The 27,576-nt window shown below is 42.0% G+C and overlaps 1 protein-coding gene across 1 annotated transcript; it reads right to left on the bottom strand.

Moving 5' to 3' along the window:
- Positions 1 to 18: 18 nt before the first annotated feature.
- Positions 19 to 26,844, bottom strand: NUDT3 (nudix hydrolase 3). The gene is made up of 5 exons (XM_052815881.1): positions 26,357 to 26,844; positions 12,271 to 12,381; positions 4,288 to 4,332; positions 3,426 to 3,510; positions 19 to 2,487 (listed from the first exon to the last, which is right to left on the bottom strand). Exons 1-5 carry the CDS (start codon positions 26,453 to 26,455, stop codon positions 2,318 to 2,320), a joined length of 510 nt encoding a protein of 169 aa, XP_052671841.1. The 5' UTR covers positions 26,456 to 26,844; the 3' UTR covers positions 19 to 2,317.
- Between the last annotated feature and the right edge of the window lie 732 nt (positions 26,845 to 27,576).

Genomic DNA, 27,576 nt, shown 5'->3' with positions numbered 1-27,576 from the left:
ATTCATGCCACATTAAAACACTTTCTTGGCACAATTTATTTTTCTGACCCAAACAAATAAGCCATTAGCAAGTCATTAACAATATTCTACCCTAAATTGTCAGTTTAACAGCCCTGTAAAAACATTTTTAGTTTAAAAACAAAAGTGTGCATGCTGTTGATATTAAAACTGCAGTTACTCTTTCAGGAGTACCAGCTGTTTTGTTGCAAAGCATTTTCAACATACTAATCTGTACAATAAAGACAAAAACTCAATTGAAGGCAGTAGATGGCTGTGTTAGGTGCCACTCACGGCTTGGTAACGGCGGACTGTCTGAACTTCTTGTACACTTCCAGATACAATATTCAAGCCCTTTTGAGAGTTTGGTTCAGGCCGATCAGCACAGAGTAAGAAAGTATTGTACATTCGTCTCTAAGTTGAAATGAACTGAACTGGTGTAATTTAGGCTCAATTCCAGATGCTTGGTTTCAAGCTACTTCTTGAATAATGCCTCTCAGCTTTTTCTTATGCATGGTTTTTCATGTTAGCGATCACTGGCACTGCTTTTGGCCTTGCTACTCCACACTGATGAAAGCAAGGAGAACAAGTAAAGGAACAGAATAGGATCTTAAAATGAACAGCTTCTTGCCAAACCAGCAAGGATACCATTCCCCCTTGTCCCAGGCTCCATGGATATTTCTATCAGATTTTCATATTGTAAGCGCTTCTCGGGAAGAGAGAAAACTCTGGAACAGTGAGTATTTATTAGAATATTTTTTGTTAAATAAAGAGGAGGGGGAAAAAAAAAAAAAGGAAAAAAAAAGAGAGTACTGCAGATTTAATTTCACATCTTGGCTATGCTCTGACAAAGGAGAAGTTACTGAAATTCAGCAACTACTTCTTGTCCCAAGCCAGGGATTAATTAATGCCCCTCCCAAAACTTGTACCTGTCCCAACCCACCCCCCAGCCCCAACCCTTCCCATTTTATTTCCCAACTAGACAACACTGTTGGCAAATCAAGACAGCATGAAACTTACATCAATAAAAACAACAACAAAAAAAAAATAATGTGAAGCGTGCCAATGCATCAGGGGAACTATCCTATTAAACAGTGTACTTCTCCAACCAGCAATTCTGCTCAGGAGTCAGCTGTACCTTTCACGGAGGGAGAGTTTAAACATTTTGAGCATGCTCCATGGTGCAATTCTAAGTGCTGCAGAACCACAGGACAAGAGATTGAACACCTGAATTTTTCCCCCAGGACTTCTTTTCAGGGACACACATGGTTATCCAACCGAGGGCTCGTGCAGTAACACTCAGTAAGTACAATCCAATGCTTTAGCACAAATTACAAGTATCCAGTTCAGCACGGTATAAGGCATGTGGACAAGAAGAGACATCAGCAGAACGCAGCAGGATCAGCAGAACAGCATTGGTGATTGACGCTCCAGTTTGTCAGACTTTGACCCCACTTTGAATCCCTGATTCCTACCACAGACAATGAAATTCAGTTTCTATCGTAGCATTTCTGAGGCTATTTATTTTTGGCCAAGTGTTAAAAGACCAACTCCTTTTTGTTTCATTTTGATGTAAATGCAGAAACATTGGCGGAAGCTGTAGGAAAAGCAACGGAGCAGCAGGGATGTCTGCAGGTGATCAAAACTCTGCCCTCAACTTCAATTGTCACTGCACTAAATCAGGAGATACTGAACGGGGAGTAAACTGGCCCAGCCACTAGCACTGTCACAGAACGTGTATTTTTTAAAAAACAGAACAAAAGGCAAACAGATTAATTATGAACCCTTCTTTTCAGAAGCAGACCAGGATTAAAAAAATTCCTGCAAAATTAAAATGTTAGATTCTCCATCTAAAAAAAGTTTATACATACGTGCTGAAAGTGACCACCACACAGGTCTGAACAGCACCTTACAGTACAGACTAAGACTTAAAGAGCTGATCTCACATTTGAAGTCTTTTAATTAAAAAAAAAAAAAAAAAAGTGGCTATGGCTGGGATGACACAAATGGGACACTTCAGAACACAAGGCAGAGGCAAAACTGGCAGCCTCGCTCGCCAGGCCATGGAAGCGGTGTAACGGGAAAGGGGCACTTCATGCACAAAATGTATTTTACAAAATACATATCCAAAAAAGCAAAAAAAGCCAACAAAAAAAAAAAATCCCACCTTGCACTAAATTGCAGCACTCTTAACACTTGCTCTGCCACAGGCTGCTGCCCATGCCTTGTTTGATAGAAGAGGCATGTGAAAAAGGGGAGGGGGGAGGGAAATCCACGTTTCAGTCTATTTTTCAAGATTCTCTCATAGGGATGTCTTCAGTCATCTGATGTCAGACACAGAGCTCTCAGAGTACGTCGTGGTCATGACAGGAGTGCCATTGTTTGCCAAACAACCTTGCCTCAAGGTTTCAAAATACGAGGCCTGCACTGGTTTATGATACTGCAGAACTTTTATGGCATCTTCTATCTTAAACCATTCCCTTTTCCTTCCTGTGGGTAAAAAGAAAAATCAGTAAATGCAACAAAACAATGTTATCCTTTCTATGTTTAAATGTTACTGTTGATTAGCTTTCAATCATTATCATGTGCACTAATGCTGCAAGAATAATTTCACTATGTGGCAAAGTGTCAGTTCGAAAGACACAGGGAAATTTTCTCTCAGGATTCTCTGATCTCGAGGGCCACCTACTCCAAACACCACACTGATGGCTCCTCTATCCCCACGACACGTATCTGTTTACAGCAGTACATCCACTACGCAAACATTTGGTCTTGCATTTCCCAATTAAAAAAAAACAAACAAAACCACAAACCAAACACATTTATTTTGCTATTTCTGCAATTGCTATTCAAGTCAGATACTCGTTTTAAGACAGCCCACATCGACACACACCATCACCCAATTTCCATCAGTTTGCAAGTGAACCTCAATTTTTGGTGGACAGCACTCATTTCTTACTCTTTCCGTAAAACCTCTTCTGAACACAGCCTGAGGAAAGTCAAGTTACAGGTGCTACAGTGCTACTGATAAACCTCATGCAGAACAACACATTCATTTTCATTTGGGAATCCAATTTAAACATAAAGATTTCAAAAGATAATGGGGAATGATTAATCCACACTGCCCACATATATTTTCTTCTAGTCTTAGAAAGGACAGCTCTTCATGCTCTTTGCTTAGTATCTTGAAGTGCAAGAATTAAATACAAAATTGCTGTAGAGGCAGCTGTACAGCTGAATTGACTTCTCTTGGGCCACAGAGGTTACAAAAGCATCAATTTGACCACAATTTTTCTTCCCAAGCAACCAACGGACACACCACTGCAACTTTTCTCGACAACTCTCACAAGGATTCCAGCTCCCAGAGGGATGCTGACATGTTTTGTCTGCATCAAACCAGTTAATGCTAGCAAGCACAAAGAGCTTACCAATATTGACAGAGTCCTCCCAGTCTTCCAACACTTCTGTGACGATAAGTACGTAAACATATGTCCTGTGTTTCCTGTCCCGATTCTAGAAGGCAAAGGGAACAGAATAACAACAAAGCTATCAAGGGAAAAAAGGCAGGTGAGCACATCGCGACTACAAGTTGCAAGCTGCTTCACTATGATGCTGCGGTACCTTATGCACAGTTTCTCTCATATTATAGCTCATTCTTAGCTATTAAACATTGTTGCGTTTTAAATGAGAGGTCTGAAAGTATTAATAGGGATTGCAGCCAAAAAGTCTAGTCCTGTAGGCAGCATTTGGTGGATGGATATGCTTATAAATCAGTTCCTCAGCTGGAAAAAACAACACAGGAAAGATTTTTATCTATTTCACACAACTCTGAAATAGTGAAAAAACAACTGCAAAAAGAGCTGTGTCTGGTACCTGTTGACTGCATCTCACTAGTACTCATCAGGTGTTACTGCACACCTAATAGGAGCGCAGACGCTTCACCATATTGCAGAGGCCAGTTTGGCAACGGGTGACAGCAGGTGCTAAAGAACAAAGGAGAACCACTGCTCCCCAGCTGGTGGGTGGCCTTTTTTAGCAGCAAGAAAGGTATGAAGGCACTGAGTATATTCACTGCTACACTGGCTTATCACTCATGATTTCAACAGAAGGGGAAATTGCAGATGAGCAATATCACTGAAAGGATCAGCATGCATTTTTATTTAAACGGGGAGTTCCAAGTTTTCCTTCAAACAAGTTATCTAGCTTACTGCACAACAAACTAGGAAGTGATTTTTACTCTGAGACAATTTTTTGCATCAAAATTTCAAAGCCTCAATATCTGAAACTTACCTCAAAAATTCCCACTAATCTTCCTAATGTCCCTTTCACTCCAGCCTATGAAAAGTTCAAAGAGAAAAAAAACCACACTTTAACAACAGGTCAGTACTTATTTCCTTACTTGTTACGCAGGAGCAGTTCCTTTAGAACAGGAAGCAAATGCTGTAAAATTCTGTTAATCTGAAAACAACACGGTCACAAGAAAAATGACACAAACATATCACGAGCTCTAACCATACATGCATTCCCAGGAATTTTTTCTTCTTTTTCTATATTGAAACCATTTTTTATTCAATCTGGAGGAAAAAATTATTTGTTGAGTTACTAATTGCGTACCAATATACCCTGAATGACCAGAATCTCCTCTAAAGGTTATTATAGTCTAAGCATGGATAAAATTTGCTTTGGGGTTTAGCAGTTTTACCTTGTTAATATTATAGCTTAAGAAAATAACTTTAAAGTGTGTATAAAACATCCACTCACACCATCAAAGCAACATGACAGCTACCAGGTATTTCAGGGATGTCTTGCAAGCATTTGAAGGAAGCTAATATAAACATAAAATACTTCCAATGTTGTAAAGTGGCCTCCGCAACAGGAACAAGACTATTTTTGATAAAACACAAAACTCAGATGCGCACTGAAAGAAGACTTTTGAATCAAGCACAGACACAAATCAAAAGAAGATCTAAGCAACAGTTTTGTCTTCAATTTGAATACTACTGAGATCTACCCACTTTATCTCATTTGCTGTCACTTTTTATACATCCACTCATCGCTGTGGCTCAGTCACTTTCTCAAAGTGCTGTTTCTCGCCTCTGCTCTCCGGTGTTGCATCATGCATGCATGCAAAATGCCATCCCACTCTCCTGCCCCCAGACCCCTCCCTTTTTCCCCAATAATTTACATTCCCTTCTTTTTACGACTGTAAATGGTTGGAACTCAAGTGCTACAAACAAGATGAGATTTTGCTCCATGACTTAATTGGTCTGAAACAACACACAGAATCTGGCATACAACCCAGCCACGTTTGGAAGGTAAATTCGGCTGCTGTCTCTGGCAGCTGGAACACATCCTAAACAGTTCAGGAAAATAGTGCCTCTGTTCTTGCAGCTGAGATATATAGATCTGATTATGTCAGGCTTTTTTTTTTTTTTTTTAAATGTTTGGGTGAGGCCAACTAAATATTTAATGGCAAGACACATTCTCTGTCCTGAGTGGCTGAGATACACCGTTTCCCCGCTTGCTCAGCTACTAACCAGTTGCTGTACAGTCATATGCTTTTAGAAAGGAAGAACTTTTATTAAGTAAAGTATTTTACTGGTTAAGTTCCCAGCCTACTAAATGAACACACACACAGATACCAAACACCACAGCCAGAGCACACCTCACTATTGCTTCTAATGATAGCTGATGGTAGAACTGCCCCAAAAGAAACGGATTTGTAGCTCCCCCTACTACAAGCATTCACAGAAATCTATTTCTTTCTGTAACATGCTCCCTGACCTCTACTTCTAGGAAGGAGCTTTTCAACTGAATCTTTTATGTTGGTTTTGGATGCAAAATTTATTGTCTCATCAGTATTTCTGACATTCTGCTCAGTCCACAGGTGGACCACTGACTATTAACCACAAGGCTATTTCTGGAGTCAAATAGCAATTCCATGAAGGTCAATGTACGCGTGTATGCGCACACCAGCATGGCTAGGACAGATAACTGGTTTTGACCTTTGCAGATGAGTGATTTTACCTCATCTGCAAAACTGTTTCTGCTAACCTGGACTAATCTCTCTCAGAAGTGAGCTGGAAGGCAAATACTTCAGATGAATTTCATTCAAAGAACTCCTTCAGCAGCCTCGAACAGTGGGCTTTTTTTTTTTTTTTGATAAGCAACCATATCAATCAGCCAGCAATAACAGAGACAAACACAAGGCTTCCACCTTCACAACATGCATAAATATATTAAAAGGTGAAGTGTAATCAAATGTTTCAGGCAAATAACTGTCTTAAGCCAATTTTCTTCACTTGTTCCTGGAGAAGGCTATTGAATTTCTGCTCTCCTTACTTACCTGCAGAGGCACTGAATCAAAAGCCAGGGATGTTGTTGTGATGGTTTAGCAAACTCCCAAGCCTGACTAGAAACAAATTTATCTCCAGGCAACTAGCCAGCCTGGAAACTAAGCATGAATACTGCACGACCAGCCTTCCAAGCAGTTTATCCCCAGCTCTAAAATTGTGCTTGAAATAATAGACAGGTGAGGAGCCCTTCCTTCTGTTCTGGTTAAACACAGGCAATGGAAATAAGGCTCTGTCTGCAAACTAGGATCCTTCTTTGTTCTGCCTAGTCTTATTCACCCAAAAAGGCACAACAAGCGATGCCAAGACAAACATGCACTGTAGGAAAATCACATTGAATTATCATCAGACAACTCGAAGAAGTACTAAGGTTTTCTTCACATATGAATTTATCACATGCAGTAGTAAATGGTGACATAAATTAATGGTTTGATTCAAACAAATATTGGGCTGATTTTATAAAGCAAAGCACAACCACCATTACATCCTGGAGTCTGATGGCGCTCTCATCCTATTTTACTGGTATAGTAGATTTTAAAGACAACATATAGGACATCCAACACAGACCAACCAGATTGTTATAGACCTATTTTTGATAAAGCACTTAATTTACACACAAATAGGAAAGTCATAGTCTCTGTACAATCATGTACTTTGTTTAATGGAACAAACGTGGAAGCGGAATTCACAGTCTCACACAAGTTTCTAACATAAAAGTTGCCCAAGACATCCAAGAAAATAATCTATAGCTGTTATCACTAACAAAACAAGGAGATAATGAGCAACAAAACCACCAGGCTCCTCTTTGGGCAAGCTCCATACCTCTTGCTTTCCTGTGGGCCAACCCCTCAGCACCCTCCTGACTCATCCTCACTGCAGGACAATGAGCATTTTCTTGGAAAGTTAAAAGCACAGTCACAGGCTCATCCAGGATTGAAGCTGGATCTAAATCTTAATTTGCACCAGATGACTCAGGAATTTTCTCCTTGGTAGTAAATGGATTGAGAATCCTCCGCCCTCATGGACCACAATAGTAAGTGTCTGGCAGAGACAGCACAATTTATTTGGGCACATGTTCCCCCACCAAGCATTAGAAGTGCTGCACAGGGAGCCTGTACTGCAATCCTCAAAATACATGCATGTCCTAGGAGGATGCTATTAAACCTATCTACAAGGGGTAGGAGAGCACCAGCACCAACTGTTCCATCTGCAGGTGTGAAAATAAAGCAAATCAATCAAACGACAGTATTCCCCAGGAAGAGGCACACGCAGGCATAAAAGAGGACAGACAGAGCTTGCAAAATGCTTCTTTTTCACTGCTCTGCAGATCCAAATCAGTTTCCAAGGTCGGAGATAGTCCTCGCTGGAGGAAAAGATGGATCTGGCAAGAGTGCATCAATGTCACAGCAACAGCCAGCTGCCCCAAAACAGCACACAACTTCAAACCGCTGCCGCAAGGCCGGAGGGGTGGGCTGGGCGTTCAGGACAAGGAACAAGAATCTGGAGGAAATGAAGCTTTACTAGTTCTGCTGCTCATGGAACAACTTGTTTTAATAAAGAAAAATTACTGAAGACATCCAAGAACAGCAGGTTCAGGTTTCAAAGCTGAAAATAAGTTCGGGTCAGATGCAAAAAGCAGCCTGCAGCAACACCATCTGTTCCTAGGGACAGCTTTTATTTCCTTCCATCTGAGCTAAGGAAAATGTGGGTTGGAATTTCAGCTATTTTACTTTGCTCTATTAGGCTCAAAGCCTGCATCTACTACAGATTACTGCTGGGCAAGAAGACTGTGGTAAAACACCCAAATCTTTGCTCTAATACTTGCAGTACTGAAGGTAGTAAATCACAGCCATGAAGACTGCTAGCTTAGACAAGTTCTAAAGATGTCAATTACAGACCTGCTAGGCAAATTTTCTTGCTGTCTCTGCTGTGTCTCAAAGAGGGTTATACTTATTCATCTAATTCTTTACTGCATTACAACCAATACATGTTTTTACATTTGTGAAATAGAAATGAAATACCATGACAGAGCAAAGAACTTCAAGACATTGCACTCATTTTTATGAAGTTTGAGTACACAGGGTAACAGATAGTAGTGAACTTGGTCCACTATTTGTGCTGAATATTACTAAATCTAGGAAGAGTTCAACACCATCATCTCAATCATTCATCCATAGTCCCTGCAATATTTAAAAAAAAAAAAAGTCTTCCTATTTTAGCACTGAAGATATCAATATTCATATCCTAAATCACTAGCAAAATACGTGAAACAGAAAAGATTATTTATAAAGCATGTTTAAGAGGGGAAAAGAAGAAAAAAAAAAAAAAGAGGTCTAGCAACCAGATCAAAGTACTATCACAATGGACTATTTTTGATATTGGCATCAATTGCCTCTTTGATCACAGATCAAGCACAACTTATCTGGCTTTTGATTCCCATGAAGAAAGCACGACTAACACTCCCTTAATTTTATAGAACTTGACATTTACTAAGTATTTAAAGGTCAGGATGTGAAAGATGCTCTAAGTGCAAAATGAAATGCCTTTGCGTTTAACAGATGAGTGTGGAGGCTTTTTTTCAAAGTCACTCTATAATAAGTTTAATTTAAGGCATCTATTTCTAAAACATGTTCTTCACCAGTTGCTCACACCCATAAAAAACCCCTTATTTCTAACATAAAATTAATTTGGGGGAGAAAATGCAACAGCAAAAAAATCCAAGAATGAAGAAGCAAAAAAAAAAAAAAACCTACATTGGCGCTAATGACTGTTTCAAAAGGGCACAACATTTTTCTAGAAGGTGAACCTTAGAACATACCTGGAGTTTACAGCTGTGTAAGACTGACTACATCATTTTTCAACAAACTGTCAGAAATAAGTGGTTTTATTCTGAAAAGGCTGCTCTCATTCAGAGCTAACATGCTTGCCTACTGCTACTTTGCCTAAAAACAATGCCCAAGAACTCAAGTCACTTCAAATTTTATGCAGACAACAGCAAGCATGACAAGTGTTGGTACCTGTCTACTTTAATACTTCTGCTGGTACAGATTAATATAGATAAGGACTATCTCAAACTAGGACAAGGACTTCTAACTCAAACTGGGACAGACGGATCACAGGTTTCACTCAGAATCAGCATTTCCTCTTCGTAACAGTCTTCTAAAATTTTGAAAATCAGAAAGAAGGAAAAGTCAGATTTCTTTACATGACAATTATTCCGGCAATAACATGGATAATTTTACCACATATGTGTTTTGAGTTTTTAAAACAGTGAATACAGAAGTTAAAAATCTTAGTTTAGGGAAGCATAGTTTAAAAAGAAAATGCATACCATGCAAAAAAGAATGAATTGAGAAAAATGAGCCTATTGTCATCTTCAAAGACCACAAGCAACTGAAAGGGTAATGAGCCCTTACAGCTCTTCCAACTGTCTCTTATTAAAATGGAAAAGGCATACCAAAGTCAGCGAAAGTAAGTCCGCATATTTCTTCCACAACTTTGACCACCACGCAAACCACCTTCTTTTAGGATAAAAACTACTTTGTGCTCATTGACATGGAGGAAACTGGATTTTCCCTCTCCCAACACAAGCAGCAGACTCTACCTGCTCAGCTAACCTCTTGTTTCCTTGCAAGTGAAAGACATGCCTCTCCCAGGAGAGAAGCAAAGACATCAAACCTACTCAGAAATCAACCTCAGCTACAACCTACCTGAAAAAGCTCAGATTCACATGAAAGGATGAACAAGGATTACCAGCTAGCACGCACACCACTTGCTCAGCAGTCTCCTAAAACACCTCCTCTGCCGAATCAATAGCACAAGCCAGGAAACTGGATGCACAAGTCCTTTACAGCTGTAATATAACAAACATTCCCCTCCCGCATGCACATTCCCCAGCACCATTTTACAGTAAACAGCTCGCTGAGCTCAAGACAGTTGATGTACATTATAATTTTGTATGCAGATCGTAAGCAGCGTACTGGAACACAAACCTGTTTGAGGAAGGCCTCACACACCTAAAAGCACGCTTGTGTTTTCCACCTGTGTCAGCTAGCAGCTACCTGTGTAGAAGCACTCAAGTAATTTTATACACATGACAGGCTGCTCTTCAGCAGACAGCTTTCAGGAAAGCCTTTATCATAACAGCATCTGATAGCTCCATTTCAGATTCCCACCCTGCATTCGCATCAAACGCTATTAGGTGTCGTCGAGGTTAGCTGTTGGGGTAATCCTGCTGCTTTTGGAGTTCTTGATGTTTACTGTTTGTTGAGCGGCATTCAAGCAGATAGGTGCTTCGCTGGGAATGACTCAACCCTGCCAGGCTGCCACAGTTTGAATTACATTCTCATTCGGCACCGGTCCACGTGAGCGAGGGAACACCAGCTGAGCGAGAGGGGATTATCTCAGCCAGCCCAAACCAGTTTCTTCACTGCAGACTGAGCCCATGCCAAGGCTTCCTTTCAGCCACCGAGCTGTCATGGAAAGAGAGCGACTCTTCCAAGGCGCTGTGCTGCCCGAGGAAGGGAGGGTCGATACAGATTTATTTTAAGGATTTGAAAGGCAAAGCCATGCATCTCCTGAATGAACCCTTGACTTCTGCATCAAATAACTTAATTATTAATAACGATTGGGTTGTAAAGCAGGACTCTGCAGCTAAAAATATTTCTATCGTTCTGGTTAAACTCACTTTGGCTTGTAATGTGTTTGAAAGATCACCGAGTTACTAAAAAAGCAGGAGCTGTATTACAAGCTGAAAACAAAATTTGCAAGCAGCAAGCCCCAGTACTAGAGGGACCTAAAGACACTTTAAAAAAAAAAGCTTTGACTGTATAATCTTTCATCTCTTTCTGATAAACTGCTAGATTATAAAAACAGCCGAAGAGAAACACACAACTCAGGAACTGCCACATTAGATTAGTCCAAAGGACCAAATATTCAGCATTTTGTTAGACAACAACAAGTACTTCCAATACTTCACAGAAAAACCTTCATAAACCAGACAATTAAATAAAGCAACTACTGCAGAAGCTTCCTCCCAAGTCACATCAATTAGCTCTTGATTTCTGTTCTGCAGCACAAAGATTTATAACCCTCTTGAAAGCATTTTTAATCCTGCCTTATATAACTGTGAACCTACTTGGTCATCCATATATAATCATTTAATCATTTATGAATCCAAGCATCTCTCCAATTTGATACCATTCAGAAGCAAATTCTAAAGACATGCTTTATATACAGTGTAGCCAACTGCCATTTGCTTTCTTTAAATTCCTTACGAAGAATAAAATTGCTCTTCCAAGTTCAAGAGAAAAACATGCCTCCTCCATACAGATCATCAATCTGTGTTTGATCTGCTGTTTGATCTCCTTTCTGAAATAGCTTCAAGTAACAGAAACATGAACACATTAGGAATTATTGCTTCTAACTCTCACAATCAATTTCTCTTATTCACATAAAACTCAAAATGTGTACTAGACCAAAACATATTGAGGTCCCTATATTTGGAGTGTCTTTAGTGGCTCATAAGGTCTTATTTCTACCTCCTACTAAAGTATTAGATAGCTCCACAAAAGCACAGCTGTTTTTTTGAAGTTCCCTTAAGAAACTGTTCTTCATACACAGAGAACAAAACAGAAAGTATCGGCGTATGTATTGAAATGACTATAGCTTAATTTTATGTATTTTCAGTTAAAGGTATCAGGCGAGGAAAAGTTCATTCCAACTGAAAGCCTCAATGACATTCCTATGCTATCTTTATTTAGGACTCCAGTTTCCCTCCCACATATGATGGGGATATCACTAGTGACCCTACATTCCTCTTCACCTTAAGGAAAACAGCAAGAGTGATAAAAACAAATTCACAAAGCCTTTGCTAACAATCAGCAGTGAAGCTCCAGAAGCTCCCATTCTTGTCACTCACCTCTTCACAGACTTCTCGCACAGCGGCCACATTGGGCTCCTCCTCAGGCTCCATGCCACCCCCAGGGACAATCCATCGATCAGGATGACGACTACTGCTAACCAGCAGCACCTGCAGAGAGTAGAGCACAGCTGATGTATAAACTCAAGGCAACGCTCCTTTTCGGAGCCCAGCTGAAGAGAAGTTGTCCTTGCATCTCTCACACCTCCAAACATGACCAATCCAACACGAGTCCTCGAGAATACTCTGCTTTTTCCAAGACAATTCCCTTAGCCCCTTTCAGACAGCTGTGCAAACTACATTATCAGTGACACTAAGGCACTCCAACACTCCAAATTATTTCAGCCATTACCTTCTCACTGCTCCGATGCATTGTAGGATAAATTATGCCTCTGCATGCCAAAACAACAATCTGCTATTTGATACAGCATCACAATACTTACAGTGTAAGAGTTCACTGCTGTACTCAAAGTGACTACGTAGTCTTGACAGCTTGGGATACACATCATGCAACAACGTAAGATGGCACAGAAGCTGCTCAGCACCTTCACCCTTTGCAGCTTGATTTAACTTTACTGGTACCTTTGGCCTTGTCTGCCTCTGCAGTTACACTAACAACATATACAAGTCAGGTGACTGCCCACTAAAATATTTATGTGCAATTGTTTTAACAGAGATTTTCAACTTCCCTGTTTGCCTCTTCTTTTGCAGCAGGCACCAAAGAGTTCAGCTCTGGAGCCAGTACTTGGTTCTTTTTTTTGTTCAATGAGATATAAGCAAAATATAAGCCTACATTAAACCACTTAAAAACCCTAGGAAAAGGCTACATAGAAGGACAGACTTTTTTGAATCAGGAAAATGGTTCAACCATTTTCACAGGAGTAATTTTTCATAAGCATGCTTTGTGGCAGTTTTTCTTGAAACACATTTTATTCCAGTGTAATTCTGCTCTGTACAAGTTCAGCTTTCGTTTTGTCATCTTCTAGAAACAAAAAAGCTAACTAACAATCTCAACTGGCTAAAAATTTTCCCAAAGAATATGGAGACACTGTGCTTATTAAATCTACTTGCAATACATCCATGAGCAGAGATGGAAACTAAAAACAAAACTAATACTGTTTTTCAGCTCTCTAAACAAAGCTTGTTCATTAGAGTCATCATGCTATACTTCATCATTTCACTGGCACAAAGCTTAGAGCCAAAGCAACTTGCTCCAGAAACTTTCCAACATACCAGTCCAATTAGGTTACAGGCCAGCTGTAACAGTTTCAATCAGACATTTCGAAGTTACACTGTGCTAGACACTACAATCCCAGGCTTTACTGTGTAAATGTTGATTTACCAGTAGGATATGAAAAGCTTTGCGCTGATTATCAAGAGGAAACCTACCTACAGAATTCAAAATTAAACTTCTGAAACAAAAACAAGCCTAAGATTTCCAGGGTTTCCCAGTTCTTTTATCTTTTGAAAATTTTCATCTGCCAACTGACCACCCTGCAAAGTGATTTTTCATTTTCCAGGGCCACCCAGACCACGCTGGCTCAGCACAGGGAAAAGAGGGGGGGCCAACAGACTAGAACACACAGGGTGAGGAGACAAGGGTCAGTTGTGGGGTCCAAAACACAGCTCTCAAACCAGGAGTAGCAAAGCTTAAGGCAGAAACTGAAGAGGGGTCACAACAAACATTTTGGCAACTGCTGGTCTAACCTTTCCTAAGTCTGGAACTAAACTCGGTGTTCTCAAGTGTCAGTACTCCTCTAATCAGCAATTTTCTGTGGATCCCACCAATAATAATGTCTCAAAGCCTCCTCTTCCTGCTTCAGCAGAACCCATGCCTCAGTCCTGCAATGCACGAAGAAGCATCATTTATCAAAAAAACCCATTTAAATCCCTGAGCACTCCCCAATCTGCCTATTTAATTAAGACAAATGCATACTAGGAATGAATTATGCTGAATGGGCTCCTTAATTCTGCAGTTTCCTAATGGAGATGCTTACTACCTGACCTGTCTTCTGGCTCAGGTTGCAAAGGAGCAGCATTTACTTTATAGTAACATCCCATGGTGTTTGGCTTTCTTCAAGAGGAAGACAGAATTCCTTTCCCCCAAACATCCAATCCATATAAAACGCGATCAGTAAGCCATGCCTAAACAGGGAATGTAAACTTCATTCACCCTCAGAGCCTTCAAGGCTCAGGACAGCAGCCAGGTACCATGGGCTGGGACTGCAAAGCCATCACCAGCAGCCGCCTCTGCTTTCCCAATATTTGGCCACTGCAGGCTCAGCACACAAAGCACTCCACCAGCCTGTGCCATCTTACCATGGTACTTTTTCCTATTACGTTATAGGACTTTTATTTCATCTTGACTCATTACCAGTATTGTAGACAGAAGAGCTTGGACTGAAATTCCTAACTTCAGGTCAGCAGGTGATTCTGAGGACAAAGTTAAAAGGAAAGTAACAGACACTGAAAGTACAAGTTTTCTTGCCAGGTGGGGAAGCATCACCTTTGCCATTTCCAATTTCAATTTGGAGTTCCAGCTCAAAAAAAAAAAAAAAAAAAATTAAAAAAGGCTGCAGAAACAGATCTTTTAAACTCAGCACAGCACACTTCATACCATTGAACTCCTGGCACCTTCCACTTGTGAGAAAAAGTATCTGCTAAGAAAAGCCCTGTACAAAGACTTCTACAGGAAAGCCTGCTGGACTGCTCAGACTAAGACAATGCTTTAACAACACACTAGTAGGAACTTTTAGGTGTAAACAACAGTTTTAGGCAAAGTAAATTAACTTCAGCTGCTATGGTAGTTGAGCATTTTCTGAATAGGATTAACACGAACAACCCTCACTGGGAAGGAAAAACCTGTCATTCTCACACTTTTATGTAATCAGACTATTTCCTGTTTAATAAAAAGGAAATCCCATCAAGAGAGAGCAGGAAACATGCCCCACAAGGTCATTCTTTTAAAACAACTTTAAACAGGATATTGCTACCAATGAGCTCTCCCAAGACAAAGGGGCCTAGTTCAAAATGAGGGTGAGACACTGTTTTGTTTTAAAAAACCACACATCTAAAAAAGTCCTGTGTCCCAATACATGCAACGTATTCAAAGGGATCAAGTGAAAAAGTCATTATAATCCAAATCACAGAATAATAGTTTGGGTTGGAAGGGGCCTTTAAAGGTCATCTAGTCCAACCCCCCTGCCATGAGCAGGGACATCTTCAACTAGATCAGGTTGCTCAGAGCCCCGTCCAACCTGACCTTGAATGGTTCCAGGGATGGGGCATCTACCACCTCTCTGGGCAACTTGTTCCAGTGTTTCACCACCCTCACTGCAAGAAAAATTTCTTCCTTATATCTAGTCCAAATCTACCCTCTTTTAGTTTAAAATTGTTACCCCTTGTCCTATCACAACAGGCCCTACTAAAAAGTCTGTCCCCATCTTTCTTATAAGCCCCCTTCAAGTACTGAAAGGCCGCAATAAGGTCTCCCCGGAGCCATCTCTTCTCCAGCCTGAGTAACCTCAACTCTCTCAGCCTGCCTTCATAAGAGAGGTGCTCCAGCCCTCTGATCATTTTTGTGGCCCTCCTCTGGACCCGCTCCAACAGGTCCATGTCTTTTCTGTGCCAAGGACCCCAGAGCTGGACACAGTACTGCAGGTGGGGTCTCACCAGAGCGGAGCAGAGGGACAGAATCACCTCCCTCAACCTGCTGGCCACGCTGCTTTTGATGCGGCCCAGGATACGGTTGGCTTTCTGGGCTGCGAGCAGTCATGTCCAGCTTTTCATCCACCAGTACCCCCAAGCCCTTCTCAGCAGGGTTGCTCTCAATCCCTTCATCCCCCAGTCTGTATTGATATGGAGGGTTGCCCCAACCCACATGCAGGACCTTGCACTTGGCCTTGTTGAACCTCATGAGGTTCACACGCACCCACCTCTCGAGCTTGTCCAGGTCCCTCTGGATGGCATTCCGTCCCTCAGGCGTGTCAACTGCACCACTCAGCTTGGTGTCATCCGCAAACTTGCTGAGGGTACACTCAATCCCACTGTCTAGGTCATTGATGAAAATATTAAACAGTACGGGTTCCAGTATGGACCCCTGAGGGATGCTACTTGTCACTGATCTCCATCTGGACATTGAGCCATTGACCACTGCCCTCTGGATGTGATCATCCAACCAGTTCCTCATCCACTGAACAGTCCACCCATCAAATCCATATCTCTCTGATTTAGAGAGAAGGAATTTGTGGAGGACCGTGTCAAAGGCCTTACAGAAGTCCAACTAGATGACATCCATAGCTCTTCCCTTGTCCACTGATGTAGTCACTCCATCACAGAAGGCCACTAGGTTGGTCAGGCAGGACTTGCCCTTGGTGAAGCCATGCTGGCTGTCTCGAATCACCTCCCTGTCCTCCATGTGCCTTAGCATAGCTTTTAGGAGGATCTGTTCCATGATCTTCCCAAGCACAGAGGTGAAGCTGACAGGTCGGTAGTTCCCAGGGTCCTCCTTTCTACCCCTTTTAAAAATGGGTGCAATGTTTCCCTTTTTCCAGTTACCAGGGACTTCACCTGACTGCCATGACTTTTCAAATGTCATGGAGAGTGGCTTGGCAACTACATCAGCCAATTCCCTCAGGACTCTCAGATGCATGGACACAACCCTGATCTTCTCACAAGGCATAGTTTCACAAGACAACATCATTCAAATATTTTACAAACTGCCCCAAAGCCAGTAAAATAAGATCTGCTGAAAAACAACCTCTCTGAAAACCATTAATATTTGGGTGGAACAGCCCAAATGCTGTTTCCAAGAAAAGCATACCCCTGCAGAAACCTTTCCCTTGACAGCTGGATGGGTGAACATAAAATACCTGGGGAAGTGCAGATACCAGCTGAACAGGTTGCAGAAGAAAGATGTAATAGTTTGTCTTTCTGCCATAACAAGGTCAGAATTATTTTCTAAGTTTCAGAATAAATGTGATATAGCATAAGGCTAACTTACACCAAACAGCCAAGACAGAGAACAACAACTATATATTCATTTTACAACATAACACAACAAAATATGTTATTCAATTGCTCAATTAGACTGAACATTTTCCAATACAACCGAATTCTACAAAATAGAGTACAGTTTTTTTAAAAGACTACCTTGTATGTCCTTGATACCTAAATTTTTGCTCATTAACTTCTTTATTACATAAAAACATTCATTTGAATATATACTGAAGAAGATATTTTAATCAAAATAGTTGTAAAAAATATACCAAAAATTACTTATTTTATTTTTTTAAATCAGGCCAAAACACAAAGGAAGGTTGACATTCCCATTTTATTCTTGCCAGGCAACTGTGTTTAAGATGGCTACTGAGAATCTTGGCCTACTAGGGATTTTGGAGCCAAGTCTTGCAGTCTTTTTGGAAAAGCATTTGCAGGTATCATGTCACATGGCCAAGTTCTGTTTTCCAGGATTTGAAAGACAATTATGTCATTTCAAAGCAGGGAAATGAGCAACACAAGCCTCTTTGGCAATGCACAAGGCAGCCCTCAAGTAGCTCTCACACACAATCAATGAAATAAGAGAAAGGTTAGAAAAATAAGCAAAGTTTGAAGTCTACAGCAGGGGCTCCTAAACAGTGCTAGATTGTAGCCCTCATGGTAAGCAACCTTCAAAGCAGCATGCAAACAAAAAATCCAAACAAATCTAGAGCAGCCTAACAACTTTCCCCTGGAGGAGACAGGAAACATGCTGAGACATCTAAGGCTGCCTGGACTGCCACACGCAGAGCTAGGAGCTCCATGGGAAAAGGGGAAAAGAGTTTGTCACCAGGATAAATCTGGGAGTTCCTGATACACAATGCTGACCTTAAAACAACCTAATTACATACAAATCTGTTGTATTCACATCAGGGGTTTGTTTTGTTTTGTTTTTCCCCCCCAGCAGTAATGGTGCTCTGCAAAGCAAAAACTAGGCAACCAAAATAAGGCAGAGAATTAATTCCCAGTTAACAGAACAGAGATTGAGGGATTCCCAGGTTCTTTCATGCTATGGTGGGTTTAAACAACAGCCACCACCACCTATAAATAAAATAAGAGTAGCTACACTGTAAGGAACACGATTCCTAGAAAGAGGCTCCACAGAAGTATTACAGCAAAGACAAAAAGGGGTACAGCATTATTAGAAGCTGGGCTACAACATTAGTAGAAAATGAGCTGTGAACCTTCCAGACTTCCAGGAAAAGACAGTCCTACCCACACGCGCCAGCCTAAGGACAATCAAGCTGGCAGACTTAATAAGAAACAGCAGACAAGATGTTAAATACGTGTTTTTTGGCCCAGACAGCATTCTGCTGCCAGAAGCCAATCTATAGCTACTGGCTACTGAAACAGCCTCTGCACTTTCTTTCATGCTTTCTATCAATATTAAGCCACAAAATCACGTATTTTGCACAGACTAAAGCACAAACCTTCCGACATTTAAACTCATTTCACACTTTAGCGTTATTTATCAGAACATAGACTGCAAGAAAATAACATGTCTCACAACACGCTGCAGTGAGGCTGGTGGAGAAGATGGCTGACTTCAATGATTTTTGCCTGTACAATCTGTCTTTGTTTGAAAATTTCAATTTAATAAGAGTCTCTGTATTCAGGAGTTTAGAGTTTAGCTGTGCTAGCGACTCTCCAATTTGCCTATGACAGGCAGGATATTGTAGCCGGTGCAGCTCTGTGTCCAGCATAATAAAGACCTTTCATGCTTTACTCAAAGTTAACAAATGTTCTCACAATCCCAATATGTTACTGTTACTGTACTTCATGCTTTTATATCTGACAAAACTGGGATCTCAATTTGACCACATCAAACTACCTTTAAACACTAACAACTGCATACGCTGACAGACGGAGTTCAAGAGGAGCAGGAGAGGAGAACAGACACTGTAGTTAGCAAAGCCATGCAAAAATTAATCTAATTTAACCAGCAGAAACACAGCGTCAATTACACTACAACAAAACATGCATTTTGCCAAACTACTAACGCAGGATAGTCTAAACATGCATGCCAAGGCTTACAGGAGGGCTTCTCCCACCCTCTTGCTATTCAGGGCACATTATGAAGTTAGCACATAACAAGTACAGCCTGTGGTCAGAAAGGCTACAGCTGGCTTTAAACATGACAATGTCTTCAGCTAAGACAGGAATACACACAACCTCAACAGCAAGCCACAGAAAAACCCTCTCCTGACCATAACAGCATGTCCTCGCAGGAGCATTACTGTTCTTCAACAGCATACATTTCCTTAGACAAGTGTTATTTCTGCACACACACCTTGCTCTGTGGCATAATGCAATTTAACCTACAATACAGTACCTAGAAACTGGAGGCAGGAAATTAACAGCAGAAAGCTAGCAAGGGAAAAGTATTTGCGCTACAGAACTTGACAAAAGTAAAGCACAAGTCTTGAAAAAGGAGTAAGAGGTGAACTGGAAGAAGTTCAAGTCACTTCAAGCGTTTGGATCACACCTACAGTACTATAACCATAGGGGAAAAAATAAAGAAAATTCTGTTGGTTTTTAGGCTGCTTCTTAGAATAACAATAATAAATCATCACATACTGCACTGCTACTCTGGCTTCAAAATACCAAGGGTCATATTACTGTTACTACAGTTTTCTTGTGACTTTAAAGTGACTGCTTACTCTTACTGAGGAACAGCACAATCTAGAGTCCTCTCCCTCCATCAAAATTATATGTTTTAGATAACCACAAAAATTATATGTTTTAGATAACCACAAAAATTATATGTTTTAGATAACCACAAAAATTATATGTTTTAGATAACCACAAAAATTATCTGCAACATGCCTTTCACAGCAGGGACAGGCCAGAGGAAACAGCTGAAATGCCTGAACCAGCAGCCGCTTGTTTCAGAAGCAAAGGGCTGATAAGGGAGGCACTCCCAGCAAAAGACCCCAAAACTGATAACCTATTTCTGCCTGTCAAAACTAGTTTGTTGACCACTTGGTACTTACACAACTTGTCCAGGAGGACTTTTTCCAGAAGGAATGCTAGCTTGTAAACTGCCTTTTCTTATAAGGAAAAAAGAAAAAAAAAAAAAAAAAGAAATGAAAGGAGTATTTTGGCCTTTTACACAGACCAAATGACTCTGGATGTCAGCAGTTGCATATGTATACACTTACCGTTTTGATTAACAAGTCCTATTCATAAAATAAAGCATGCAAAGACCCTACAGCCATGAAAACTCTTGAGAAGCTTTTCAAATATAAGTAGTTAATTCTACGCATAACGTCAGTATGTTATTTACACAAGAAAAAGTAACCACCCAAGTCAATATGAATGAAAATAACATTCAAACCATCTGAAGCATCTTAAAAAAAAAAAAAAACAAACTACCCAGTAGGTAATTGTATCCCTCTGAATTTCACATGTTAATGTGAAATTTCTGAGAACAAAGAGTTAGTGTGCATCATCCACTGCACAACAGACAGCTACAGAGACACAATTTTTGATATAAATATGTACAAAATTTGAACGATCCTTGACTAGTCTGTGCAGTCAGTCTCTCAGTTGGACCAAAAAAGAACTACTGTTTAAAGAAACTGAATACCTGTTTCCCAATTGCTAGATATTATATACAGCATCTGAACACTGATGTTTACTAATCACACAGTAGAATTGAGAGTTTCTTAATTTTGTTCTATCAATTTTTCTGGGTGACCCCATCACAGAGGTATGCAAACTGGGCTAATTTTCTCTATTTAAAAAAAAAAAAAAAAGATAAAATCCAAGCACATGATCATTTTCCTTTAACTGAGAAGGGAAAGAGTTGTTTTTCCAGACCTTGAGAGACCATCCATGGAAAGATTAGGTCCTTTGGCAGCAGTCCCAGCTGGGTACACCCCCCAACTGCTTGTACCTGCCTCAATGCTTTGGTAGCTTGTCTGAAGGGTGCTGAGATGCATCAAGTCAGGGAACTGATCATGAGTTAAAAAAAAAAGGGGGGGGAACGGGACACAAAGAGCGAGGAAAGAAAGCTAGGAAAACCAGCGACAGCCTCTGGTCAGGCAATAAATGAATCTGAGATGAAAGAGATTTCAGAGAAGCGTTATGCAGAGAAGAGACAGTGGCCACCGCTGTTGGGCCCCTCTCAACAAACCTAGGGGTGGAATACACTCTCCTCTTTCCATATTCATTACTTTCCCTGAGTTGCAGCAGAACAAAACTGACAATCAATTCTTCAGTTTCACAACAGCTTACAGAGCTTCCAGTAAATTAAGTGAAAATTTAACAATTTTCATTCTTTTGTAGTTTGGGAAAGTACAAGAGACCATGGAATTGCTTGTAAAATTGTTTATGAAAGCTGCCTTTATGAAAAGGGTAAACACTTTTTAAGATGAATGCTAGGTTTTGCAGAGGTTTATACTCTTGCTCTTGGAGAAAACTAGCTACAAGCACAGCTGAAAGGGACAGGAGAAGCACAAGCAACAAAACTATTTCTAAACTGGCCTATATCCTATTGGAGATGTGGTAACGTGTTAGCAACGGACAGGGAGAACTTTATTCAGTTTCAACCACAACCCTTTTATGTAGCTGAAGGGAACGTACAGAGTCAAGCCGAGCCATCAGAACAGAGATTCTGAGACTACATTCCATGGAAAGTACGATGATCATATGATGCTGGGCTCCCTTTATGTCCCAACAGTGAAGTACTCCAAGTGCTTTTAGCTATTATTGTTTTTATATTGAAGCAAACGCACAAAGGATGGCCCAGGAACACTATGTGATCATCAACATAGTCTACAGTTAAAATTTGAGAACTGCTGTCTTACATCATAGCTTGGTTTAAAACTGACCCAGGAGAAGCAAGAAGGGTTAGTTTGCATTCAAATTACTTTCCCCAACCAAGGCTGTTGTGGGGCTACATAAACGTAGCTTTTGGTGACTGTATTGGCTTGGCACGCTCATAGGGCAGCAGAGCCAGGGCGCTTACCAGACGCTGTGTGAAAGTTCTGTTTTCTCATCTCAATTTAGACTTCATTCACAATTAAGAAAAGACGACCAATCCTGGATCCTATTCTTCCCGAAGCATTTCCTCCAAAAGTCTTTAAAAATACCAGTTGTTAATGAGCAGCTTGTCCTTTCACCAGATACAATGCAGGCATGCTTAAACCTGTAGCTACACCAGTGCAGGACTTAAAGCCAAATGGTTCCTTTTTATTTCTGTTAAAATATAACACAGAGATGCTGCCATTGAGCAGGCTTCCATCTGCTTCTTACTATTAAGACATTAGTGAAATTTTCTGGACAGCTCCTCTACACGAAAAATACTTGTGTTATTTAAAAATAACACCATAATAGCAATACTGAGAGGCACTGACATCACGAGCAACAAAATGAGTTATTTCAGAGGTAGCACAAGACTTGGGATCTCTTGATCTGCACACTCTCCTTCCCCACTTTTGCAGAAGCAGCAAATATCAAGAGAGTTTACTCCATTTGAAAAGATGAAAATAGCAGAGTCCTGGCATTTGGTTGCCGAAAGGTCCTTTGAAGTCTGTTCACACTCTCTTTGAATTAATCCTGTTGATTCCCTTGTTCTCCCTCCTGCCCAAAGAGACATCACTCTGCAGTGGCTCACTGTTTATGAAACAACACAGATACAGATTTTTTCCACACAGCCCAATTAAGAAATGTATTTTTTGCTCCATTTGAGATTCATGTTTAAATGAATTCTCCCTGTACTGCTTTTTAAAGGAATATGTAACAAAGACATCTTTTCAGCCAACGTTTGGTCTTCCAAAAACGTTCCAGAGCTTTTTTCATGTCCAAAAAGTAGTAGCTTCCAAATGCAATACAAAGAAAATGCGCAACCTCGAGCAGCATAAGGAAAAAATAAATCATTTAAAAACTAAAAAAGAAACAAAGTATTGTTATGTTAAGACTCTTTATTTGCAAATTTAATGCCTAATCAAAGACATGCTGTTTTAGCAATCTCCACAATTGCTAAGATTTTAAAGAAAATTACATCAATGAACTGAAGAATTAGGGGGTAAACACCTAAAAAGAAAAAAAGTAGCCTCCTCTGTAAGTGTAATCACAATTTTTCTTATTTCTTCTTGTTCATTGACAAAACTGTTTAATTCAGGAACTAACTCAGGGTTCAAAATGGAAGAAAACTTGTTTTTGTAAATTTGTAGCAGGAAATGAAGACGACATATGAGAGCCAAGATCTACTATTTCTTAAGTGCTTAAAAGAAACAGTAACCAGAAACAGCCAGTCCTAGAAAAAAATAATACTTTAATACAGCAAGTTTAAATTATTTATCAAGACATGCTTCCCCCCCCCCCCCCCCGTCTTCTTTTCAAACAGTAAGCTTTTAATATATCCTTAACTAACATACTTTAGTTCTGGGTTTGCCCCTCGCCCTTCTTGGAGAGGCCTTTTAAACAAATCTCAATTTCCATTTAAATAGAAGTAATCTATAATAAAATATGTCAGTAGCACCAAAAAAAAAAAAAGTACTATTATCCAAGAGAAAAACAAGAAATCTTTCACAGATATGCTAAACTATGTAAATGCACACAGATAACACCTTTCTTGTTATCAAAAAAGTGCAAGTAGCAATAAGATTAGACAAGTAGACTTCTCTCAAACTAAAGTTTAAATAAACACCAACAAATGAGAATTAACCTAAGAAATAATTAGAAAGAGAAATTAATAAAAATCAAGGTTCCCTGCTTGCTGATTTCAATAATCAATACAAGCATAATTTAAATGGCTTCTAGGCCTTTTGACTAAGATCAAGAGCAGTATCTGTGAAAGGAGTCCATTCTGGTGCGTATGCGTTTAGTATGGTGTGACTCGATAATAACTTTCCTAAATGCATTTGCTGAAAAAGTTCACTTCATGACTGGCGACTGCAATAGGTATGCAATAGATGAGAACACAGGATGCAGTTTCAGCTCTGCGTTAAACACAGATACCATAAATAAATATGGTGTTTGAAAGGCTGTGTGATGTCTTCAGGAGGCCAATTCAAAATAGAACAAAACTGTAATTCATTGCTTCACTATTTCTGTGGCTCACTTACAAAAAAGCACACATACACATACTTGAGGAAATCAATCCACATCCCATGCTGCATCATTTACAAAGCAATTAGTGCTCCTTAATGTGTCACAGAACAGTACAACGCACCTGATCTTACTGGGGAGATTGGAGACAAGGCCAAACACTAACAGTGACCAAAGCTCAAGCGAGAAAGAACCCCTGTTGCCCCGATACACAAAAAGTTTCCCAGAGCTTCACTCGCTGCCTTCATAACAGACCCATAGAAATGACAAGGCACAATTAGCACAGGGCAACAGCTATCCAGATCTGAACTCCTGCCTTTGAAACTGAAAACAGATTTTTCTACTCGAGGTCTTACCTACAAACTAACGCCTGAAATTGTACCAGTTTAAATTAAATGAGATTTTCAATCCACTGAAAGTTGTTGCAAACCACAACACAGACACAACTTTGACATAAAAATGGCTTTAAAGCTCAATCTTAAACCAATCTAACCACTTTAACCTACACTGAAAGAAATTTGTCACAAGTTAGCATGCCTCTAGAACGAGTTTACTTTTCCTTCTTCAACCATCTCGGGTCAGTATTGTGAAACCGCCATGTTAACACACGTTTGTGTCACCAATGCTGTAACAGCTCTGGACACCAGTTCCCACTGGCCAGGAGGCGTAACAGACCACCACCGTGGGGTAAGCTGGAGCCCCTGTGACGCTGCAAATTGAAGGGTTGTAAAATAAAGCCTAACAACCAGACAAAAGCTGATTGCATCAGGTAGCTGGTAAAATTACATTTCTATCTTCAGCCACACTGTAAATCAAACATGGTCAAGCATCTAACTCTTGAGAAGAATTGCCACACTTGCCTCACAAATTGTGTAAAGTTGCATCAGGGAACTCAGATGCCTTCAACCACCCATGCTGATTAGCCACAGCATCATTACACAATACGATTACGTTCTTTTTCATAGTTAGTTCAAAGCATCATAAATTTCCTGAAAGTCAGTGGGAAGGAACAGCTACGATGAACGCTTCACCAAAACATATTGTTTTCATTTCAGACCATTTATGCTTGAAATGTTGACACTCTTCACCATGACAGCACAGCTACAAAGGGTTCGTCAAGCCTCCTTCACCATGTTAAATAATAACTGAACGGTATGCTAATTTACTTTCCTCCAGTGAACTGTCTGCATTCCCTTCCGATTTCCTGTAGCTACAAATATGATAATCAGGAGAACAAAGACTTTAGCACAGCCACTCAGGAACCAGTAAATGAAATGAAGTATGCTTGACTCTAAAAAAAGACCTGCAGCCTAGCTTATCCCGAGTACCCCAAGCCCACGTTAAGAAGATACTAGAAGAGAATAGCGAAAAATTGCACTTCTAAGCAAAGTTTCTCTTTTTTAACTTCACGGACAACACGACCACTTAGCAACACGGCCGTTCTTAAACTAACCAATCTACCTTTAATTCCCACTTCCTCCCAAGCCTCTCTGGACAGCAACTTCTGGCACTCCATCAGTCCCCTTTTATCCCAGTTTCTTTTTATAAATCCAAGGTCAGGTTTCCTCTCCCATCTCATGTGATGTGCTGGACTGAAGTTCTGCCAGCGTGGTCGGTCCACTCAACTGCCAAATCCCATCCCGTGCCACAACACTCGTTACCAGACTGTTCCACCACCCCACGATACACAACCCTTCATTCTGGGCATTCTCCTCATGTTTAGCGCAGAGAAATAAAGAAAAGAGGGGAAACACCAACTTTCCCACCGACGCTTAATTGCACCCTACCAAAAAAAAAAAAAAAAAAGCCAAACCCGCTGCAACCCAGTCACACCCGGGCGGCTCCGGAGCCGCAGGGTGCTGCACGGAGGACGGGGGGGGTGTGTTCCCCTGCGGGACCCGGCTTCGCCCCCATCCCTGCCCCCGGGGGACACGGACGGACATGTTATGGACGGACATGCCCCCGGCCGGCCGCGGCCCCCCCCGGCCCTCACCTCCTCCTCGCTCTCGCTGCGGAAGCACAGGCAGGCCGCCCGCTTCTTGTAGCCGTCCCCGTCGTAGGTGCGCGTCTGGTTGGACTTGAGCTTCATCATCCTCCGCTCCGAGGGGGCGGCTGGGGTGGGAGGGGGGGGTAAGGAAGGGGCGGGGGGGGGGCGGAGGACGGCGAGGCCCGCGGCCTAGAGGACGGGGGCGGGCAGGGTGGCGGCGCCGGGAAGGACCCGCCGGGGCTCCCGCGAGGGGCGGGCGGGCGGGGAAGGACGGGGGGGACGGAGGGGGACCGCCTCCCCGCGACAGTCTCTTTCTCGGTCTACGCTCTGTCTCCCGCAGGCCGGGAGCCGCCCGCTACGCGCTGCCGCCTTTCGCCCGCCTCATCCCTCCCTTCACTTCCAGCCGCTCCGCCGCCGCCGCCAGCGCTCCGGCCACCGCCAACGACGACGACCGCGACGCCATCTTGGGAAACGCTACGCAAACGGCGTAGAGCCGCCGGGCGGAGGAGGCGGCGGCTGCCCCCTGCCGCTTCACGGCGCGCCCGCCACGCAGACGGCGCAGCCCGGCTTCCAGAATCGCTCCCCCCCCCCCCCTCGGCGCAGACGGCGCCACCACGCCTCCGCCTCCTCTCTCCGCCTGGACGCGAGCCCCCTGCGCCAGCGGCGCGGCGCAGGCCGCCTTCGAGAATAAGGCGGCTGTTCGTAAGCCGCCGGGCGGCTGCGTGCTGGGGCTCCCTGGCAGTTACGCAAAAAGCGCCGGGGCAGAGCCGGCCCCCAGCGCCCGCCGCGCACATGGCCCCGCTTTGACAGCGGCTCTACGCAAAGCGCGCAGACGCCGGGGAGGGAAGAATGCCCATCTTACGCAAGGCGGGGGGGCGGCGGCTTACGCCAGTGGCGGAGGGCGGTTGCGGGGGTCCCATTGTACCCCGCGGGCGGGAGCGGAACAAAGGGGGGGGGGGCGGCGGGGCAGGGGCTCTGCACCCCGCGGCGAGGAGCGGGGGGGGGGTCGTCTTCAAGCCGGGTGGCCTCAGCCCGGGAGGCACCAGCATGGAGTCACCTCATTGGGGGGCACTTGCAGCCCCCCCCCCACTATTGCAGCCGCTTCTTGCTTCCCACGGCCCTTTCGTGGGCATTTTTAGGCTTCAGCCTAAAGGCACAATTTCACAGTTGAGCCTGTAAGCCCCCAAATTGCACCCCAGGAGCAGCTAACATCAGCATCGCCCCGC

The sequence above is a fragment of the Harpia harpyja genome, chromosome 19, assembly GCF_026419915.1.
Source record: "Harpia harpyja isolate bHarHar1 chromosome 19, bHarHar1 primary haplotype, whole genome shotgun sequence".
NCBI lineage: Eukaryota > Metazoa > Chordata > Aves > Accipitriformes > Accipitridae > Harpia > Harpia harpyja.
The sequence above is the reverse complement of the archived record's forward strand: the minus strand, read 5'-3'. Positions and strand labels throughout refer to the sequence as shown.